At 37.3% G+C, this 18,786-nt stretch overlaps 1 protein-coding gene across 2 annotated transcripts in view; it reads left to right on the forward strand.

The window, feature by feature from the left end:
* The window catches only part of CEP112 (centrosomal protein 112), a 278,377-nt gene that overhangs the window by 121,403 nt on the left and 138,188 nt on the right, over positions 1–18,786 (forward strand). For both annotated transcript variants that reach the window (XM_030534468.1, XM_030534469.1), the window contains exons 18-19: positions 5,793–5,928; positions 13,813–13,920. In XM_030534468.1, coding sequence (XP_030390328.1) covers positions 5,793–5,928; positions 13,813–13,920 — 244 coding nt within the window. The remainder of the gene's footprint in view (positions 1–5,792; positions 5,929–13,812; positions 13,921–18,786) is intronic.

The following is an 18,786-nucleotide window of genomic DNA, read 5'->3' on the forward strand; positions in this document are numbered from 1 at the left end:
CCTCTAATGACAGGAATTCCACAACCTCCATTGGAAGCCTGTTCCAGTACTTAACTGTCCTTATAGTTAGAAAGTTTTTCTTAATACGTAACCTAAATCTCTCTTGCTTCAGAGCAACTCCGCAGTGATCCCTGGGTATTATAAATTACATTGTTTTCTTTTCTTCAATGTTGTTACCTTTTTTAACCATGCTGGGATTGTGAAGCTGTTATGGCTTGCTGTCAGCATGCCACTCTCAGAAACTAATGATGATGAAATATTCCTGTCATTATCCATATTGTAGCTGACTGGTAGCTGGTATGACTATAAATAACCAATGACTAGATTGTGGCCCTAAGCAAGTGAATGGTTCTTAAGCCCTCACCTTCCCAGGAACAGCCCTAAAGGCACTGGGACTTAGATGTCATACCTCTGACTAACAGTCCATCCTCTGCATTTTCCTATCTCCTGGGGAGTAATAATATTCTTCTGGTCAACACCATTGGTAAATTATTACTCTCCTGCACTGGATCTGCTCCAATGACAGTGTGTGGGAAATCTCCATTTAGTCCTCACTAAGCTGCTCCAGGGATGGTGTAAGTGGGTGAAGAGCCTTGCCTACACCTAGTGCCATGAACCTAAAGTCATGGTAGCCCACACTGGGTTGTGTATAAAAGTTGGGTTCTTAATCCATTCTTATTCCCCTGAACAGGCACATAATCTAAGTCAGAATCGATCCCAAAATTAACATAATGGGCATTATCTAGCTTCCATAGAAAAAGCTCTCAGTAATTTCAGTAGTTGCCAAATGCGTACGTTAGCCAAATACATCAATTTTAAATGGCAGGAATGCTTAGCAGAAGGTAGACTATGCTAATGTGTTACTTTGAAAATTCTTTTTCTTTATTTTTAAGGGAATTGAAGTGGCTGGCACATGACAAATCTCAGGCCTGTAAATGAAGCCATCTGTGTTAATGCTGTCTTCACAACTATTTTTGGCATAGAAAACATGGAAAGGGAGAGAAATTTTGCCTTACTGTGGCATGTTTCACACTGCATTTTGGTACATACACCTTGCTCAAGAACTGGATATTTAAGACTGTTCTCTGTGTCTGTGCTGTTAGGCTTCAGGAAAACACAGTCTTCTGAAGAATACATCTTTGTCAAAGTGATTCCTTCATCTCCATTTATAGGTTTCACCAACCTTTATAAGCATTAGGCTGCTCAGCCCCTATAAGTGGGATTCCACAGCTGCCAGAAATGTAAGAGGACTTGGCAAAGAACTTACATAGTCATGAATCTGACTGACTGGTATCATTTTAACAAGAAAACATTAAGGACTGTTATGACCTACAAATTTTCAATATTACTGAAAAACCCTATAAACTACAAATTGTGTGTATGCTGGGCAGTGGAGATGGAGAATAAAATTAATCACCCAAGAATGGTGGGGGGGTGAGAGAGAGAGAGAGAGAGAGAGAATTCTGAAATGTCATAATGAATGGAAGATTTTTGTTTGGTGGGTTCTTTATTCTGGGAATGGGTGGTTTATAGATTGGCTTGTCTTCCCTACCCTAGGTTACCATTCTGTCACTGTTGTCTTTTTATTTAACTTTTTTTATTGTGTCATATTGTGGTAGGCATCCAAGGCCCTTGGGAACCTTACTCACAATAATACTGGTTCTTACTACATCTGAGAGAGCCTCTTGAGGTTATTCTATCTCATGTAAATCGCTGGACCACCACTGTTTTCTATTGATTTGATTTATAATACTGTAATAGCTTACTGCATTTAATTATTACCTCCAGGAAGACATTCTAGAAGCCAAGGGAAATGATTATGTTGAAGCACTAAGGAAAAGTAAATAAAAACATTTTCTACTCCATTTATAAATACACTTCACAGTGCTTCTTTCTCAAATTGCCATCCTAGACTTCATAGTCAACTTTAACTGCGATGATCTGTGCTTGTGTAAGACTTCTAGTTCTGTTGCCTTACCCTTTATACACTGACACAAGAGGAATTTGCTGCTTTTTTTATAAATAAATTGGGGCCGAAGAGTAAATTCACCCTTTTTTTTTATTCATGCCGGCTCAGCTTTAGGGGATTTGAGTGATGTAAGTGTATTGTACTGGGCCCCACAACTAGTACAACAGAAAAAATAATCTTCAAAGTGAATATTTTAGTGCTTCATGCAAAGCACACTGCTCAAAGTCTGGGGAAAAAAATAAAGCTGCTCTTACATTTGTGAACCACAGTCCATTGTTGTACATGTTTTCTAAGCTCCAATATCAATCTTAAATGTATAACAAGTAGACAGTACTGACGCCCACACCCTTGAAAAAAATGAAGTCTTATTCCTGATTATAATGAGCATGTTGTATCTGTTCATGGGATTAAATCCTTGAAAGAAAGGAAGGTACATAAAATCAGATTTCTAAAGGTTAAGTAGAGTTCACTGCATTTATTTCATAATATTTCAGTATGAAACTCTAGTCTTCAAGGAAGTAGATTCATGAAAACCAATTATGAAGTTCTCTAATAGCATAAAGACTGACACCTCCTTTTAAATTTAGTTTTATCATCACATTATTGGGTAGACTATGAGTTCCATTGTCTCTTGTCAATTATCAGTGGGGATATGTTTGAATAAGCTGTATGTTTGTTTTTACTTCTTATCTGGAATTGATGCTAAGGCTTCAGATGGACAGGAGGAGTAAATTGTCTCTCAGGATTCAGTCACCTAGAGTAGAGGCCCTTGGGGAGGATTAGAAAGACATTGAGGTTCCCCTCACCATGTTTCCTCTAAATTAGTTCTCCTAAGCAGCACCTTACCGGTGGCATTTTGCTAGGATCTCTCCAGTTTCTCCACTTTTGTTACTTCACTTTAAGGAGGTTCTACAACTCACAAGGACCCAGCAGAAAATTAATTCAACCTATGCTGTATTAATTTTCCTGTAGAATCCCAGTGGGGCTGGAAGAAGCGGGGGGAATGATGCATGTTCTTCTTATCTCTGCTTTGAGTCTTCTCCTTCCCCAATTTCTACATGCATATGCCCCCCCCCCATGCATTGCATGGATTTCAGGGGGATGACTGAGTCTAGATATGAAAGTAAAGTATCAGGCTCAATGCATGACTCAACTGTCATGTGTCACGTGATAGTGGAATAGTATTCTTGGCAATTGAGCCACACTCAGTACATAAGTTCTGAGAAATTTGCCTGTGTTTTTGTATTTATAAACTGTATGAAATATCTTTGAATCCATAGCTCCTGACTATCATATGGTATGGTACAAATTAAAACCTAGAAGTTCCCTCTGCACACTGAATCTAGAGATAAAACCATATGTTGGTTTTGTGCCACTTATCTGTGTATAATCTTTTGAAAGGGAGAACGATTTAGCAGTTCAAGCATAGAACTAGGAGTCAGGAGTTCCGAGTTCTGTTCCTGGCTCAATCATTGACTTGCTGCGTCACTGGACGAGTCGCCTAAACTTGCCGTGCCTCAGGTTTCCTATCAGAAAAATGGTGCTCCCTGCCTTCCTCACAGCAATATTTTGAGAGTAATTCAATAATGGTTGTAAAGCATTTTGAGAATCTTAGGTGGAAGCTACCATAGAATCGCAAAATGTTATGTTATTTTTCTATTTAAAGTGTGAAACATGACAAAAACAAAGGAAATGCTATTAAGTATATGACAATCTAAAGAACTTTGGCTTCTTGGATTTAATGAAACATGTGAAAAGTGTGCTAGTGTAAAAGAATGTGGGAAGACCTAAATTGTTCAGACAAGATCATAGGGAATGCCAAGGAGGGTGAGCCAATTTAATATGTACATAGTTTTAAAAGTAACTGAGAAGCAATATTTAATTTCATAGGTTAAAATAAGGGACTGTTACAGAAATAAAACAATGTTTGTATAAAGAAAAAGCAGCTGGTACTGGTTGTTTGTGAAAAGAACAAGCTACTGGTATGTAAGTGGGTTGGAAATGTGGTGTATTAAATTCATGTAGAGAATTGCATCTTTACGCAGTCCATAAAAGGAAACTAGAAAATGGAAATGTTTTGGCATTGAGCATAAAAAATGTTTGCCTAAGGGTTATATATACCAGCTAACAATATTACGACGAGAGCATGAAAAGGCTAAGGAGGTTAACAAAGAAAAATGGCATAACTGTTTTCACCAGGATATTTCCAGAGTATTACGTGAGAAAATCTAACTAAGTACTCTAATTAAAATTAGCATTTAAGTCTTTTTGTTGTGCCCAGTTCCTTTTTTACTTGGAGGGCGGGGAAATAGGTATGCTCTATAAAACAGAATTCCCAGTCTCCTTATGTCTGAGTTGTCCTACAGTAGTACAGGTCAGCAGAAATATAGGGTATTTTTTCAAATATATTTTTGTTGTTACGTGACCATTTAGTTTTCTGTGTGTATTTAGCCATAACCTACAAGAGTTATTTGATCTTTTTGAGGTTAGAATCCTGTCCTGGTCCCCCAACTTGTGAAGATTTCAAATGCTTTCTTTGTCAAAGTGTGTTATGAAAGCAATAGAAGCGGATGGGAATGCAACAACTTCCAGCATATCAGAGTTGGCAGCTCCCAGACCTTTATTAAAAGATTGCTTGTTGGTATATTGCAAGCTCGGTGCTGGCAAGGTGATGGGATAGATAACTTAGTTGGTCTTTTCCATCTCTAACATATCTGATTTTGATGGCAATCATTTCAGTCAAGAACTGGGATATTCACCATAAGGGGCTACCCCTGCGTATAAAATGAAAATGTCAACCTGAACTGCCTATTAGATGCAGGCCTTGTTTTAACTATTTTTCTGTTACCATTTATGCCACCATGCTGTGCCTCTCTATACTAAAAGGTGTTTTTATGATCTGGCCTTTGATATTTAAAATGTAATATCCTTAAACATTTTCTATTAGCTAATTTTTCTTCCTTTCAAAAGTGTGCATCAAAATGTTTAAAAATTATTTATGAATTAGGACAGTGATATGTCAGTACAGTGGCAGATGCCTGTGATTTTTTTGCTTATGTCTGTATTTACATATGTATATCTTGATAGTTTTGTTACATCTTGATAATTTGTAAATATTTTAAAAACAACAATGCAAATATGTGTACAGACTCCTAAAAATAGTAGTTGATTTGTTGATATATTAAGATACAGTGCCTTGGAATAATAAGACTTGGAAATTTAACTCATGTCAATTCTGTAAAGGCTGAATGGATGTCATAGTATTAAGGGTTTTCACTAGATTTGACTGTGCAGGTACTATATGCTTCATGTTTTCAACACTTAACATTTTGATATATGCCAGGCAGTTGAATAATTCTCTCTCCCCCTTGGCAGAGATGATACAGGGGATATGATCTTGGTCAGTTAATGGAACAATATAGTCTTACTGCAAAGCCTTTTTTTTCTTATAAATATCAGTGGAAGATACATTTTAGTTATTGAAAGAAAGATTAAAGAAAAAGTTTATATGTGGCACAATAAAGGTGTATCATTTAAGCTGTTGTATCTTAGTTGAAGGCTTTGAAGGTGGTGTTGGTTTCATGATATCCATATAGGCTTGCTAAATCCAATAAGAGAAAGTGAAAATAATTCTAGACTTCTTACCCAGGTTACTGTTCTGTTCTTCAAAGTATTACTGAGGAAAGTTTGGCATAAGCTGAGACAGAAAATTGAAACCTGAATACTATTTTAAACTGATAGGGTTAAAGGCCTTTCTTTTACACCAGCATACTTGTTCTTTTATTTGATACTTGAACTCTGAAAATTTTCTGTGACTTTCTAGGGAGAAGGAGGAGCAGCTGACTCGGGTGACAGAGGTACAGAGGCTGCAGGCTCAGCAGGCAGATGCTGCCCTGGAGGAGTTTAAGCGGCAGGTGGAGCAGAACTCAGAAAAAGTCTATGCTGAAATGAAACAGCAGGTGAGAAGGTCACAATGCCAGCCTTTCTGAAACTCTGTCTCAGTAGGATAGCATATTCTGATCTTATAATGCCAGAAACATATTTCACTTGATAGTGCTACATCAAAATCTTTCACAATGTAGTGACTTTGCTAGCAAGTCAGAGGGGGCTGTTAGCAGTTGATTCATCTTTATAAGAAAGCCAGAATTGTCATTGTTACACAGCTATCTATAGTTGTATTGCTGATTAGTGCTTTTCCAGGATTCAGAGTAAAATGCGTTAGTTTATATACTTTTATGGAACAATGTCTATGCTTTCCCACTCTTTCAGCTTTCTCTCTCTGGCTATTCTTTTAGGGACATGTCATTCTCCTATTAATGTGAATTTCGCAATAGTTTCAATGAGAACAGAGCCAGGCTCATTCTAATGGTGGTCACTGATGAGCAGATGACAACAAAAGCCTTTTTCCCACTTGAAAATTACTATTAACAATCATTTATTGGCATACTACTTAGTGTGATAGTCATTTTACAGAACAAACTGAATTAATGTATTGGCCCAAAGGAGCTTAGAGATATCACACGAGTGAGAATAATGAACAGTAGAGTGGGAAGGGATGAGAAATAAAGGTACATGGAGTGGCCTACTAATGTCATAAAAATGCTTATGGTATCTCACTCCCGTGAATTGACCTGATCCATTCTGCCTTGCCAACTTGCCTCTTTAATGGGAAAATCCAGTTGTTTCTTATTACAGGATGCTGTAGCATGAGACAATGGATTTAAGCGGCAACTGGTGGTAAAGCACCTTGGTGAACACTTCTATGAAATAGAGATTGTTTCCATTCTGAGCCTTTCCTCTTGTATTGGAGAGCAATAGAAATAGTGGAAGATGTGATCTTGTTGCAGATGCCACTTCTGGCCATCAATAGATTTCTGTAAAATATTATTTGTGCTTCAGAATTGTTTGGGATGAAAGGAGCTATATGAATGTATGATACTATAAGAATCAACATTTTACAACTTCTTAAAGGGATCAGTTCTGCATAATCCATGTACAACATAGAGAGATTCTTAGTGACAAGATTTTTTGTTTACTGTATTGTTTCAGTATGAAATTGATTTGGTAAAATGAGGGGAAAAGAGTAAAAATGTTATAAATATTTACTGGTAACTGAAATGCAATGTAGCGTAAACATAATTGAGATAAATACCATACAGATATATACATCTTATTCACAAATCATTAACTTTTAAATTCATATTAGTGGTGTAATATGAACCAAATATTGGTGAGAAATAAAGCAGTAGTGCTAGAAATTTGATTGCTTATTTTGTTGAAAAGAATGAAAACCTTCCAACTTTGCATGCAGTCTGTATTTTTAACAATTGTTTTTGTTGTTGTGAAATGCTGGTTTTGCTTCTTTCAAAATCTTCAGTATAAAAGCAGCAGAGCTGTAAGGCATCTTCTGTTTTAAAAGTCTTGTACAGAGAGCAGATAATGGAATTTTGAAATAAAAAGGCTGAGTCTGTTTTGAAAAGACAACTTTTATGTTGCAAACTAGACCCATGAGGGCAATAAAACAGGCCCTAAAATTTCAAAGTCACTGTCCTACATTTTTCTCTTATCTGAATCTCTCCTTTAGCTCCTCCAAGATTACTTAAATTAATAAATTTTACTTCTGCTCCATGTGAGAAATGTATTTTAATTCTTATTGAAGATATGGTTTCATTGATCCAGAAAGATTGGGCTCATGATTTAATTTCTTTCAAGAAAAAGTTTGTGCAAAATAATCCTGAAAATATATTCATCATGAAGTGTTGTTGTTTTTTTAAATTTCCTTAAAAAGGAAACAAAACACTGAAATACTCCAGGAAATTTAAAAATACATTTAATTGAATTCCATAAAAATGTCATGTATTTTTTTCATTTTCTATGTGCTGAATACCATTCCATTTGTATGTTAAATACAGACAGAGAAAATGTGTTTAAGATAACCAAACTGTTCTTTTTTCAGCTTCATTCACTGATGCCTCAGTCCACGTTCAGGATACCTTCAGCTTCATCCAAAGTATTGTTGTGAAGGCCAAGACTATAACAGGGTTCAGAAAAGAACTAGACAAATTCATGGAGGATAGGTCTATCATTGGTTATTAGGAAGGGCAGAAATGCAAAACCATGCCCTGAAGTGTCCCTAGTCTTTGTTTGCCAGAAGCTAGGAATGGGTGACAGGGGATGGATCACTTGATGATTACCTGTTCTGTTCATTCCCTCTGACACACCTGGAACTGGCCACTATGAAAATAGGATAGTGGGCTGGATAGACCATTGGTCTGACCCAGTATGGCCGTTCTTATATTCTTATTGAATTGTGGTGAGACTGCCTTATGACAATGTCGAGCAGTGTTTTGTGTGGTCTTACTGAATGGAAATGGTGGATAGTGCTCAGTAATTGACTGTTTTTGTTCATAAACAAATATAATGGTGTGAAACAATGTTGAAGAAAGAAATATAGAAGCTATTGAAGACAGTAAAATATTTATGTGATTTATTTTAATTCACCAAAAAGATAAAATGTCAATGGCCAAATTGTCAAAGGAGCTTTCTGAATGGTACTGCAAAACCCTACATTCAAGTAGGCAAATAGTTCCACCCGCATACATTTACCCTCTATTTTCTGCAGTTGCTAGTTTTAAAATGAGTGGTTTAGGATGCTTCATTGAAAATTTAACTGTATATCCTCTTCGCTATAGCAGGTGCCCTAGTTATTATCATAATTGTGATCTTCTCTTTCTTTTTATTTGTATTACGGTTTTGCCCAGAGAGCTGAAAGAGAATTGGGGCTCTCTGTATTAGGAGTTGAACAAATAGATAGGAAAACCTTGTCTAGTCCTGAGGAGCTTACAGTTTGGGGCATTCAGATAATGGCTTCTGTTCAGTATTGAACTGATTTTCTTGCAAAGAAAGAGCAACTCAAAGACCAAATCCTTTTAATTCCCTGCCTTAGATAACTGCATTTGATGTATAGCTTAGGAAGTGTCATTAGTCTAGTGCTGGCTTCTGCTGTTTCACTCTGATAATGCTGTCAGTGTAGACCTGTTCTGGAGGAAGTTCTCCTCACCTGAGACAGACTCACCACAAGATGGAACTTTGGGGATAGAGTGAGAAAGAAATGGAAGAATTCCCTGTCTGTGGTACATAAAACCACCACCACCTAAGGCAGCGGTTCTCAAACTTTTGTGTTGGTGACCCCTTTCACATGGCAAGCCTCCGAGTGCGATCCCCCCTATAAATTAAAAACACTTTTTATATATTTAACACCATTATAAATGCTGGAGGCTAAGTGGGCTTTAGGGTGGAGGCTGACAGTTTAGACCCTCCATATAATAACCTTGCAACCCCCTGAGGGGTCCCGACCCCCAGTTGGAACCCCTGACCTAAGGCATTATCCACCTGATATGTAAGACATTAGCAAGGTTGTTAAATTACATAATGATGAGAGAAATCCATCACAAGTGAGGAACTGCAGAAGAAATGCTCACACAACGTTCTTTATTTGGCTCACCGTTGTGCTTTGTTATTACAGGAGTTCCAGTGCGATATGAGATGTGATTTACTATGTGCTGTTGTACTTAGGCCTGGGAAAATGAGTTAAGCAATAGTTAGCCATATTTTTTACTCTTCATGCTCATCATTTTACACAGTGTTTCACTATTACAGTTTTTCATTGCTTAAGCTTAGTGTGCTGAGTGTTTATGAAACTAAAATATAATACCCCGATGATGGAAACACAAAAATTAAACAAAGACTGATACAAATCAATAAGTATCAGTCTTTGTTTAATTTTTGTGTTTCCATCATCGGGGTATTATATTTTAGTTTCATAAACACTCAGCACACTAAGCTTAAGCAATGAAAAACTGTAATAGTGAAACACTGTGTAAAATGATATGCTATTTAAAGAAATGTGTTCATAGCTGAGAATTTCTTTTTTTAACATAAGAACATAAGAACTGCCACATTGGGTCACATCAAAGGTCTGTCTAACCCAGTATCCTGTTATCCAACAGCAGCCAATGTCAGGTGCCCCAGAGGGAATGAACAGAACAAGTAGTCATCAAGTGATCCAGCCCTGTTGCCCGTTCCCAGCTTCTGGTAAATGGAGGCTAGGAACACCATACCTGCTCATCCTGGCTAATAGCCATTGATGGACCTGTCCTGCATGAATTTATGCTTAATTAGGCACAATAGAATGTCTGTTTTTTTTCTTGTACTTTATTGGAAAGAATTAGATTGGTAATACAATTTTGCCTTGAAATACCATGACAATTTCTGGTTAAATGCTGAAATTTTCAGTGTGCTTTTTTTTACATTGATGATTATGGGGGGGAAAAAATCCCTAACACAAGTGCCCATTACCATTGGTGATTTGTCTGTGAAGGACTGAAATGAATTGAAGTGAAAGTAGCAAAGTATATGGGCATATTTCAAAGGATCATGTTATTACTTAGAAAGTAGTCTCTAATAGCAGAAAAAATTAGAATATTTTTTAAAGTTTTGGGGGAGAGCATTAAATGGATGTTACATCTATTAAGAATTATCTTCCCTGGATTTACTGTTTAATGAGAGCTTAATCGTGCCAAGCTTTTTGTGACAATATAGAGGAGTAAAAGCAAGTAAGAATCTCCCTTTCCCTTGCATGGCCACTTAAGGTCTGCCTGAATTGCAGCTCTGGCACTAAGGGGGGAGAACAAAGTGCTGTGTGCCAAATGCTTCTCTTCAGAGCAGAGGGGGAATGGGCAGTAGATGAAGCAATGATTTCTCCTATGCAAGCGCCAGCCTGAGGATCTGACTGGCCACTTGAAGAGGATTATGGTGTACCTCACAAAGGGGTGTCACAAATTACTCTCCAGTCTCTTGGATACATGTTAGCCTGCGGCAACCCCTGGCAGCAAGCCTCCCACCCCAGGTCGACAGACTTGGCTTATGGAGTTTGAGCTACTTCTTTAAAAATAGCTATGTAGATGGCACTTTGAAGTTGCATCTTGGGCTGGAACTCAGGTTTTGTAGACTACCCTCTTCCTTAGGCTTCAGAGCCTGAGCACCAGCCTCCAGCATGGTCTACACAGCTATCTGTAGTGCGGTAGTGTGATCTTGAGTCTGTCAGCCCTGGCTGGGAGGCTTGCTGCTGCTGTCTGATATCTCTGAAACACAGTGCCTCCTCTTATTCTGAGGTGCTCAAGTAGCACAGTTTATCCCTGGGTTTCTAACATAGCTCTGTGGGATTAATTATACCAAATTTACTCAAGTTGACCAATTCCTTTGCTTTCAGTGACAAGTGTGGCAGAATTGGACCCTATGTGTTCATCCTATAAACCCAGAAAACTCAGGTTCAATTGCACATTCCTTCTTGACAAAGCAAATCGGTTTATGCTTTGCCTTTATTAAGCATATAGCACAATTTTCTTTATAATGAGTATTTCAAGGCTGTTGTTTTTCAGCTAAGACGTGTCAAACCATGTTGTAAATGTTGATAGCATGTGGTAGTCATGCCTTCTAAACGTCTAAGTTTTCAGGCAGTTCAGAATATCGGGTCTGTTCCTGAGAGGTACTGAACTCTTCAAACTCTCATTGACTTCAAGGAGGCTTGTAGGTTATGAACCTCTTGGGGCCAAGTTCATAAAGAGCAAATGATAATGTAAGACGTAGGAAACTATGCTACAGTGACTAAGCTTCAAGTCGTACTTCAGAGAAACAATACTGAAGCTCTCTTTTCACCCATCCTTTCTCATTTCCCCTCCACACATGCACCCAATTCTCAAATAAGCTACATATGTTCTTCCAAAGACAAAGTGATATAATATTGGAGCAAATGCCATTGCTTTCTCCTAGACAGATCATAGAATGACCTACTGACATCATAAAATGGAATCTTGAGTAACTATAGCAACACTGGACTGTGAACTTCACTGCAAATATTCAACTTCTGAAATCCTCTTTTTACTGTAATGTTGATTAAGGAAGTAACAAATGGAGTGGGGTCTGGCATTATCAGTTAGTATAATTGATATTTGGTTTATTTATTCATGTAATTTATGACTTTGAGAAATTACTTGCCATCTGCTTCTTATTTTTCAATAAGCTCATGATTATTAAGTCATCTGATGTCCATTAGATGGGTGACTGAAACAGTTTCAACTTTAAGCTCAGTTTTGTTTTTTCCAGATCTAGGTGGCTGTCCTGTGACAAAACTTCGTTTATCGGTGTTTATGTGGGTATAAATATAACTGATGTTTTCATACATGCTGCTTCAAGCATTAGCCAATTGATTTTAATAGCATATACTGCATGCTACATCAAAGACAAAGGGAGAAAGATCAGACTGGTTTATAGAAGTCCAGATTAAAAGCACTGTATACACATCACTCACAAAAGAAAAGTATTTACAAAGCCAAATAGTAACTGCCAAAAAATGAATAAACAGAATATGTGACAATATTTTGGCTCTAGTATTTGTTGGGATTGGCAAATGAGAATCAGAAAATCTCATAGCACTTATGGCCAATATGCATACTCTGTGCTAGAGATTAAATAACAGAAACATATTGTTTTACTTGTAGAATTTATATAATATATTACTTTTTTGTATACATTTTCGGTGTCAATTTTTAAAACATTTTCATTATTAAAAAGATGATTCTTTTAATATTTTGGACTTTATTTTGCTTTAGTTTTTCATTTTTGTAAAGTGTAGTTGAGAAAAACTAAGGGGCCTGCATTTCTTTGATGTATGAGATGGGGAAATAATGGGCTACAAGGACGGGTCTAAACTGGATTGGGAGGAGAGAGAAGGTGATGATAGCAACGGAGGTCCCTCTTTTAAGGGCTTACTCGGGGTGGGAGGGACACGGAAGAGAAGCATTGCTGTTTGTGCTCTAGTCACCTTCAGTGCTGCAGTTCGTCCCCTTCCTATATCTGGGAAAACAATTCATGTCCATGCATCTTTCCCTTTACTTGAGATAACTTTTAATTAAAATGGCTTCCCCATTGTTAGTGATTACTTTCCTCCTCCTTATCTGGCTTAGAAGTGGCATTTGAGCCCATTGGCAAATACATCTATGGGCACTCCTTTAGGCCAAATAGGAATTTTAGCTTAGGGTACAGAAATTCATTGTTTTTCTTCTTCTGGTATTGCTGATGGACTTGCAGCAGAAAATGGATTCCTTATAGCTATATTCCCCATCCCTCTTCTGCCCCTTTAGGGAGATACTGCTACTTAAGTTGGGAACTAGATCTAAAAGGAATTGGTGGGTAAGAAGTGAGGTGTCGTATTGTATGTAAATAAACCCTTGGAAATGTGACACAGAAGTGATAGTTGTGCTTTTGATACAAAAGCTTTTGTTAACTAAGTTATGAAATTGCTTCCTTGATACCATGTAGGGGAATCTGTGTGACTTGTTATTCATATGCAATGACTGTTTCAGAGAACTTGCTCCTTTAAGGTTCTTTACTGATTTTAAGATAAATTTATTTTAAATGTATAGGTTGTGCATCCAACTCAGAGCATTACTTCCACTAAATTTCAACAAGCAGTATATATTTTAAAAAAGTATTTTTAGTCTTGTATATATAATAATCAGTTGATTTTTGTGGGATGTTACAACTGTTGAATTAAAAAGAAGACCTTGCATGCTAATCAGAAACAGGTGATATAGGTGACGTATTTGTGTAACTAACTAATGATCCTCAACATACTGATATGTTCATTTCCTTACAAATGGGGATTTTTTATTACTGACTTTTATCTTTAGGTCTTTGATTAGCCATCATCTATCAAAAATGTGTCAAAATGTGTTTGAAGCTATAAATTTAAAAACTAAATATTCCCTTTGTTTACCTTGTAGATGGAAAAGGTGGAATCAGATCTAAGCAGATCAAAATCTCTCCGTGAAAAGCAGTCAAAAGAATTCTCTTGGCAGTTGGAAGAACTCAAACAAAGATATGAGCAACAGGTCAGTCTGCCATTTTTATTTGGTGAGACAAGGTGGTTGAGGTAATATTTTTTATTGGATCAACTAGTGTTGATGAAAGAGACAAGCTTTTGAGCTACAAATACCTGAAGAAAGCGTGTCTCTTTCACCAACAAAAGTTAGTCCAGTAAAAGATATTATCTCACCCACTTTGTCTCTCCAATATCCTAGGACCAACACATCTACATTTTTATTTGGTGGTATTTGTCTTTTCAGTGTTGTCTGTTCCAGCCTGGTCTTGATCTGACGCACTCATTATGTTGGCATTCTTTCCTTTCCGTCAAAGCTGGCTACTCTGTTTGCAAAGCCAGGCATTAAATACAAAAGCTCCTTGTTTCCTCTACATCGACTTTGCTGTCTCTGGGCACTGACTATTTCCTAAAGGATTCCCAGCCGTACAAAAATAAAAAATGTATTTATAAAAAATAAAATGGCTTGACTGCCCCTGTCTATTTTTTTCTCTTATTAAAAAATTAGATAATTTAATTTTAATATATTCTTGATTTTAATATTTTAATTCATTCTATGGCACAAACTGTGTTTTTAGAAAATATTATTATTTAAGTGGTGTTGATAGATTATCATTTTAAAGATGTAATAAGCTTTTTTGGTGCTTAATTTTGATAGGCAGTTACAGTAGCTCTCTGGCTTACAGGATGCAATAGCTTGCTTCTGCTTATTGTAGGAAGCTTCTTATATTTCTGTTCCTTTCCCTTTCACAATTATTATGGCTCTTCAGTAACACCTTTTGGGGGCTGAGAGGATTGAGCCATTTTATGGGCTGCCACAGCATTATTATATTCTAAATAAAGGACTTCTTTCTGACTTACAGCAGTGATACGATAGCTCCATAAGCTGCAGGTAATCCATTGGCTAGATTTTTTTGGCAAATACAAGTTTGTATTTCCGTGAGGGAAACCTAGATTCAGTTCCCTGCCCAGATTTGTGTCTAGGCTAGCATGAGCAGGAAGTATTGCAGAGGGAACACATTCAGCCATTGGAAGTGTGGGAAGAGACCACCCTGGCTTAACCCGGAGATCTTCAGTGATCTAAAAATCAAAAAAGAGTCCTACAAAAAGTGGAAACTAGGTCAAATTACAAAGGATGAATATAAAGAACTAACACAAGTATGTAGGGACAAAATTGGAAAGGCCAAGGCACAAAACGAGATCAAACTAGCTAGAGACATAAAGGGTAACAAGAAAATATTTTACAAGTATATTAGAAGCAAGAGGAAGACCAAGGACAGGCCCATTACTCAATAGTGGGGGTGGGAAATAATAACAGAAAATGTGGAAATGGCAGAGGTGCTTACTGACCTCTTTGTTTCAGTTTTCACCAAGAAGATTGATAGTGATCTGACATGTAACATAGTGAATGCCAGTGAAAATGAGGTGAGATCAGAAAAGGCTAAAATAGAGAAAGAACACGTTAAAAATTACTTAGACAAATTAGATGTCTTCAGGTCACCAGGACCTCATGAAATGCATCCTAGAATACTCAAGGACTGACTGAGGAGCTATCTGAGCCATTAGTGATTATCTTTGAAAAGTCATGGAAGATTGGAGAGATTCCAGATGACTGGAAAAGCGCAAATATAGTGCCAATCTATAAGAAGGGAAATAAGCACAACCCGGGGAATTACAGACCAGTCAGCTTAACTTCTGCACCTGGAAATATAATGGTACAAATAATTTAGCAATCAACTTGCAAACATCTAGAGGATAATAAGGTGATAAGTGACAGCACAGATTTGTCAAAAACAAATAGTGTCAAACCAACTTGATAGCTTTCTTTGACAGGGTAACGAACCTTGTGGATAGGTGGGAAGCGGTAAACATAGTATATCTTGACTTTAGTAAAGCTTTTGATACTGTCTTGCATAACCTTCTTATAAACAAACCAAGGACATGCAACCTAGATGGAGCTACTGTAAGGTGGGTGCAAAACTGATTGGAAAACTGTTCCCAGAAAGTAGTTATCAGTGGTTCACAGTCATACTGGAAGGACATAACAAGTGGGGTCCCACAGGGATCAGTTCTGGGTCCGGTTCTGTTAAATATCTTCATTAATAATTTAGATAATGGCATAGAGAGTACACTTATAAAGTTTGCAGACAATACCAAGCTGGGAGGGGTTGCAAGTGCTTTGGAGGATAGGATTAAAATTCAAAATGATCTGGACAAACTGGAGAAATGGTCTGAAGTAAATTGGATGACAATTCAATAAGGACAAATGCAAAATACTTCACATAGGAAGGAACAATCAGTTGCACTCATGCAAAATGGGAAATGACTACCTAGGAAGGCGTACTCCGGAAAGGGATCTGGGGGTCATAGTGGACCACAAGCTAAATGAGAGTGAACAGTGTAACACTGTTGGAAAGAAAGTGAACATCCTTCTGGGATGTATTAGCAGGAGTAAGCTAGACATGAGAATTCTTCTGCTTTACTCCGCGCTGATTAGGCCTCAACTGGAGTCCAGTTCTGAGTGCCACATTTCAGGAAGGATGTGGACAAATTGGAGAGAATCCAGAGAAGAGTGACAAAAATGATTAAAGGTCTAGAAAACATGATGTATGAGGGAAAATTGAAAAAATTGGGTTTCTTTAGTCTGGAAAAGAGAAGACAAAGAGGGGACATGATAATAGTTTTCAAGTACGTAAAAGGTTATTACAAGGGGGAGGGAGAAAAATTGTTTTTCTTAACCTCTGAGGTTAGGACAAGAAGCAATGGGCTTAAACTGCAACAAGGGAGGTTTAGACTGGATATTAGGAAAAGCTTCTTAACTGTCAAGGTGGTTAAGCCTAGGGAGGATGTGGAATTTCCATCATTGGGGATTTTTAAAAGCTGGTTAGACAAACACCTGTCAGGGATGGTCTGGATAATATTTAGTCCTGCCATGAGTGCAGAGGGCTGGACTAGATGACACCTCGAGGTCCCTTCCAGTGCTATGATTCTATGATATTTGGGTTGCCTCACTATATCTAAAAGGGTCTCTGGGTTGAGCAGTTAAGGGATGGGATAGCTTTACTGGGTTCTGAAAGAGGGTCCTGTCCAGAGCTTGGTTGGAAGAATAATGCTTGTGATATGTCACTTTGAAGGTAAATTGAATTAGAGACTAGATGGTTTCAAATCAGAGTCTGACACATCCTCACACAGAATTGTCATGGTTATACTGTGAAGAGTTTGACTGACACATAATGTAACTATAGTAACATGCAGGTATTAAGGCTTTGTCACATTGGAACAATTATAGCTATAAATACCTATGAGTCTCTCGTTTTTATTTTATCAAAGATTCACGAATAGTCAGGGTTCCACTTTTTTTTTCAATTCCAAAGTTGGACTCCTTCTGTGTACAGAGCCCATCAATAAGAGCATAGTTGTGATTCCTGTCCATCACAATTAAGTAAAAGCTACCTGTAGTAAATGGATAGGGAGCACTGATATGTTTATGCTATTGCTAGTAGAGCATGGAAATAAGTTTTTGTTTCTTACACATGGAAAGACCATTGCAGCAGTTACTTGCATTAGTGGATTAGCGATCCAATGGTTAAGGAGATTACAGAAATAAATAAGATAGCAAGAAAGTTGCATGCACCAAAGACTAGGATGGCGTAAATTAGTGTATATAGACCAAGGTGAAACTCTGTACAGCAGCAACCAGGCTATGTGTAGTAAATCAAAATCTTCAGGAGCACAAGAAGTAGTGGATCATTTTTCTCACAAAAGTGAAGACGATTGTGTTGTATTGTCAGACTGAATTGCTTTAGTCTAAGGTCATGTTTGAATTCAGGCTTTGTTGTTATGTGGTAGTTTGACATACTGAAATAATCTGGATGCCTTATCTGATTTTACAGTTATGATTAGATAGTTATTGCTGCTGTGCTCCATCTATAGTAGAGTCGTCTTGGGAGTGAAGCCTTTACCTCATCTTGGTAGCTGTTGAAGGTACATACTTTGCCTTTTGTTAGATGAACTAACGTGAGGTTTCCAGGCCCACTGATAAAGTTGGGTGGCAAAGGACATTTGGTCTGCTGACTTGAAATGACTACTTTTATCTTATGACAAAGTTCTAAGTCAACTCTAAGAACAATCTGAAGATCTTAAAAACCTTGATCTAAAAGTCAAAACAAAATCCCAAAGCTCTATGTTTCTCAGTTGAAATGGTTTCGTTATTAACTAGCATGAAAATTATTTTTACTATTTTGCCTTTATAGGCTAAGAGAGTATGTCATAAAAACGGAGAGGGAGCGTTATACCATGTTACTTTAAGTCTGTGATCACTTTCTGTCTTTAACTAGCTATGTGATGTTGCTGGGTGTTGCCTGAACTTGACTCTGGAGTGAGTTGCAGTTCAGTGGTTGAAGTGCTTTCTGAGGTGATATGATGATTTTGGAACTAATCCTGCATTACTGAGCATGGTGGTTTCTTCAAGTAAAGAGCACTGTGCTCAGCAGAAAGTGTTCAATGGACGGGGTCCTTTGTTTACAAGCACCTGGGGATGGAAAGCAATATTTAAATATCAGATCATAAGACCATTAATCTTTTAAATAACTTGGGGAAAATAACAGAGATCTTTCATAGTGGGTACCCCCTTTTTTAAAATCATTTTCATTATTTAGCCTAACACTGGCTGTGTGACATCTTGGTAAAAGGCAACATTAATTTCTGAAGTAGTAATATTGGAGTCCAGTTTCAGAAACTGTAGACCTCGGTTGATTTTGCTTTCATATTGTCTTAGCAATCAGATTGTTAATCATTTACTAATTTAAATTGTTCTTTAGATTCCATTTTAAAGCTCATCTTAAAATGGGTGGAATTAGTTATAATCCTATACATGGAT

This window comes from Gopherus evgoodei, chromosome 15 (assembly GCF_007399415.2).
Source record: "Gopherus evgoodei ecotype Sinaloan lineage chromosome 15, rGopEvg1_v1.p, whole genome shotgun sequence".
Lineage (NCBI taxonomy): Eukaryota > Metazoa > Chordata > Testudines > Testudinidae > Gopherus > Gopherus evgoodei.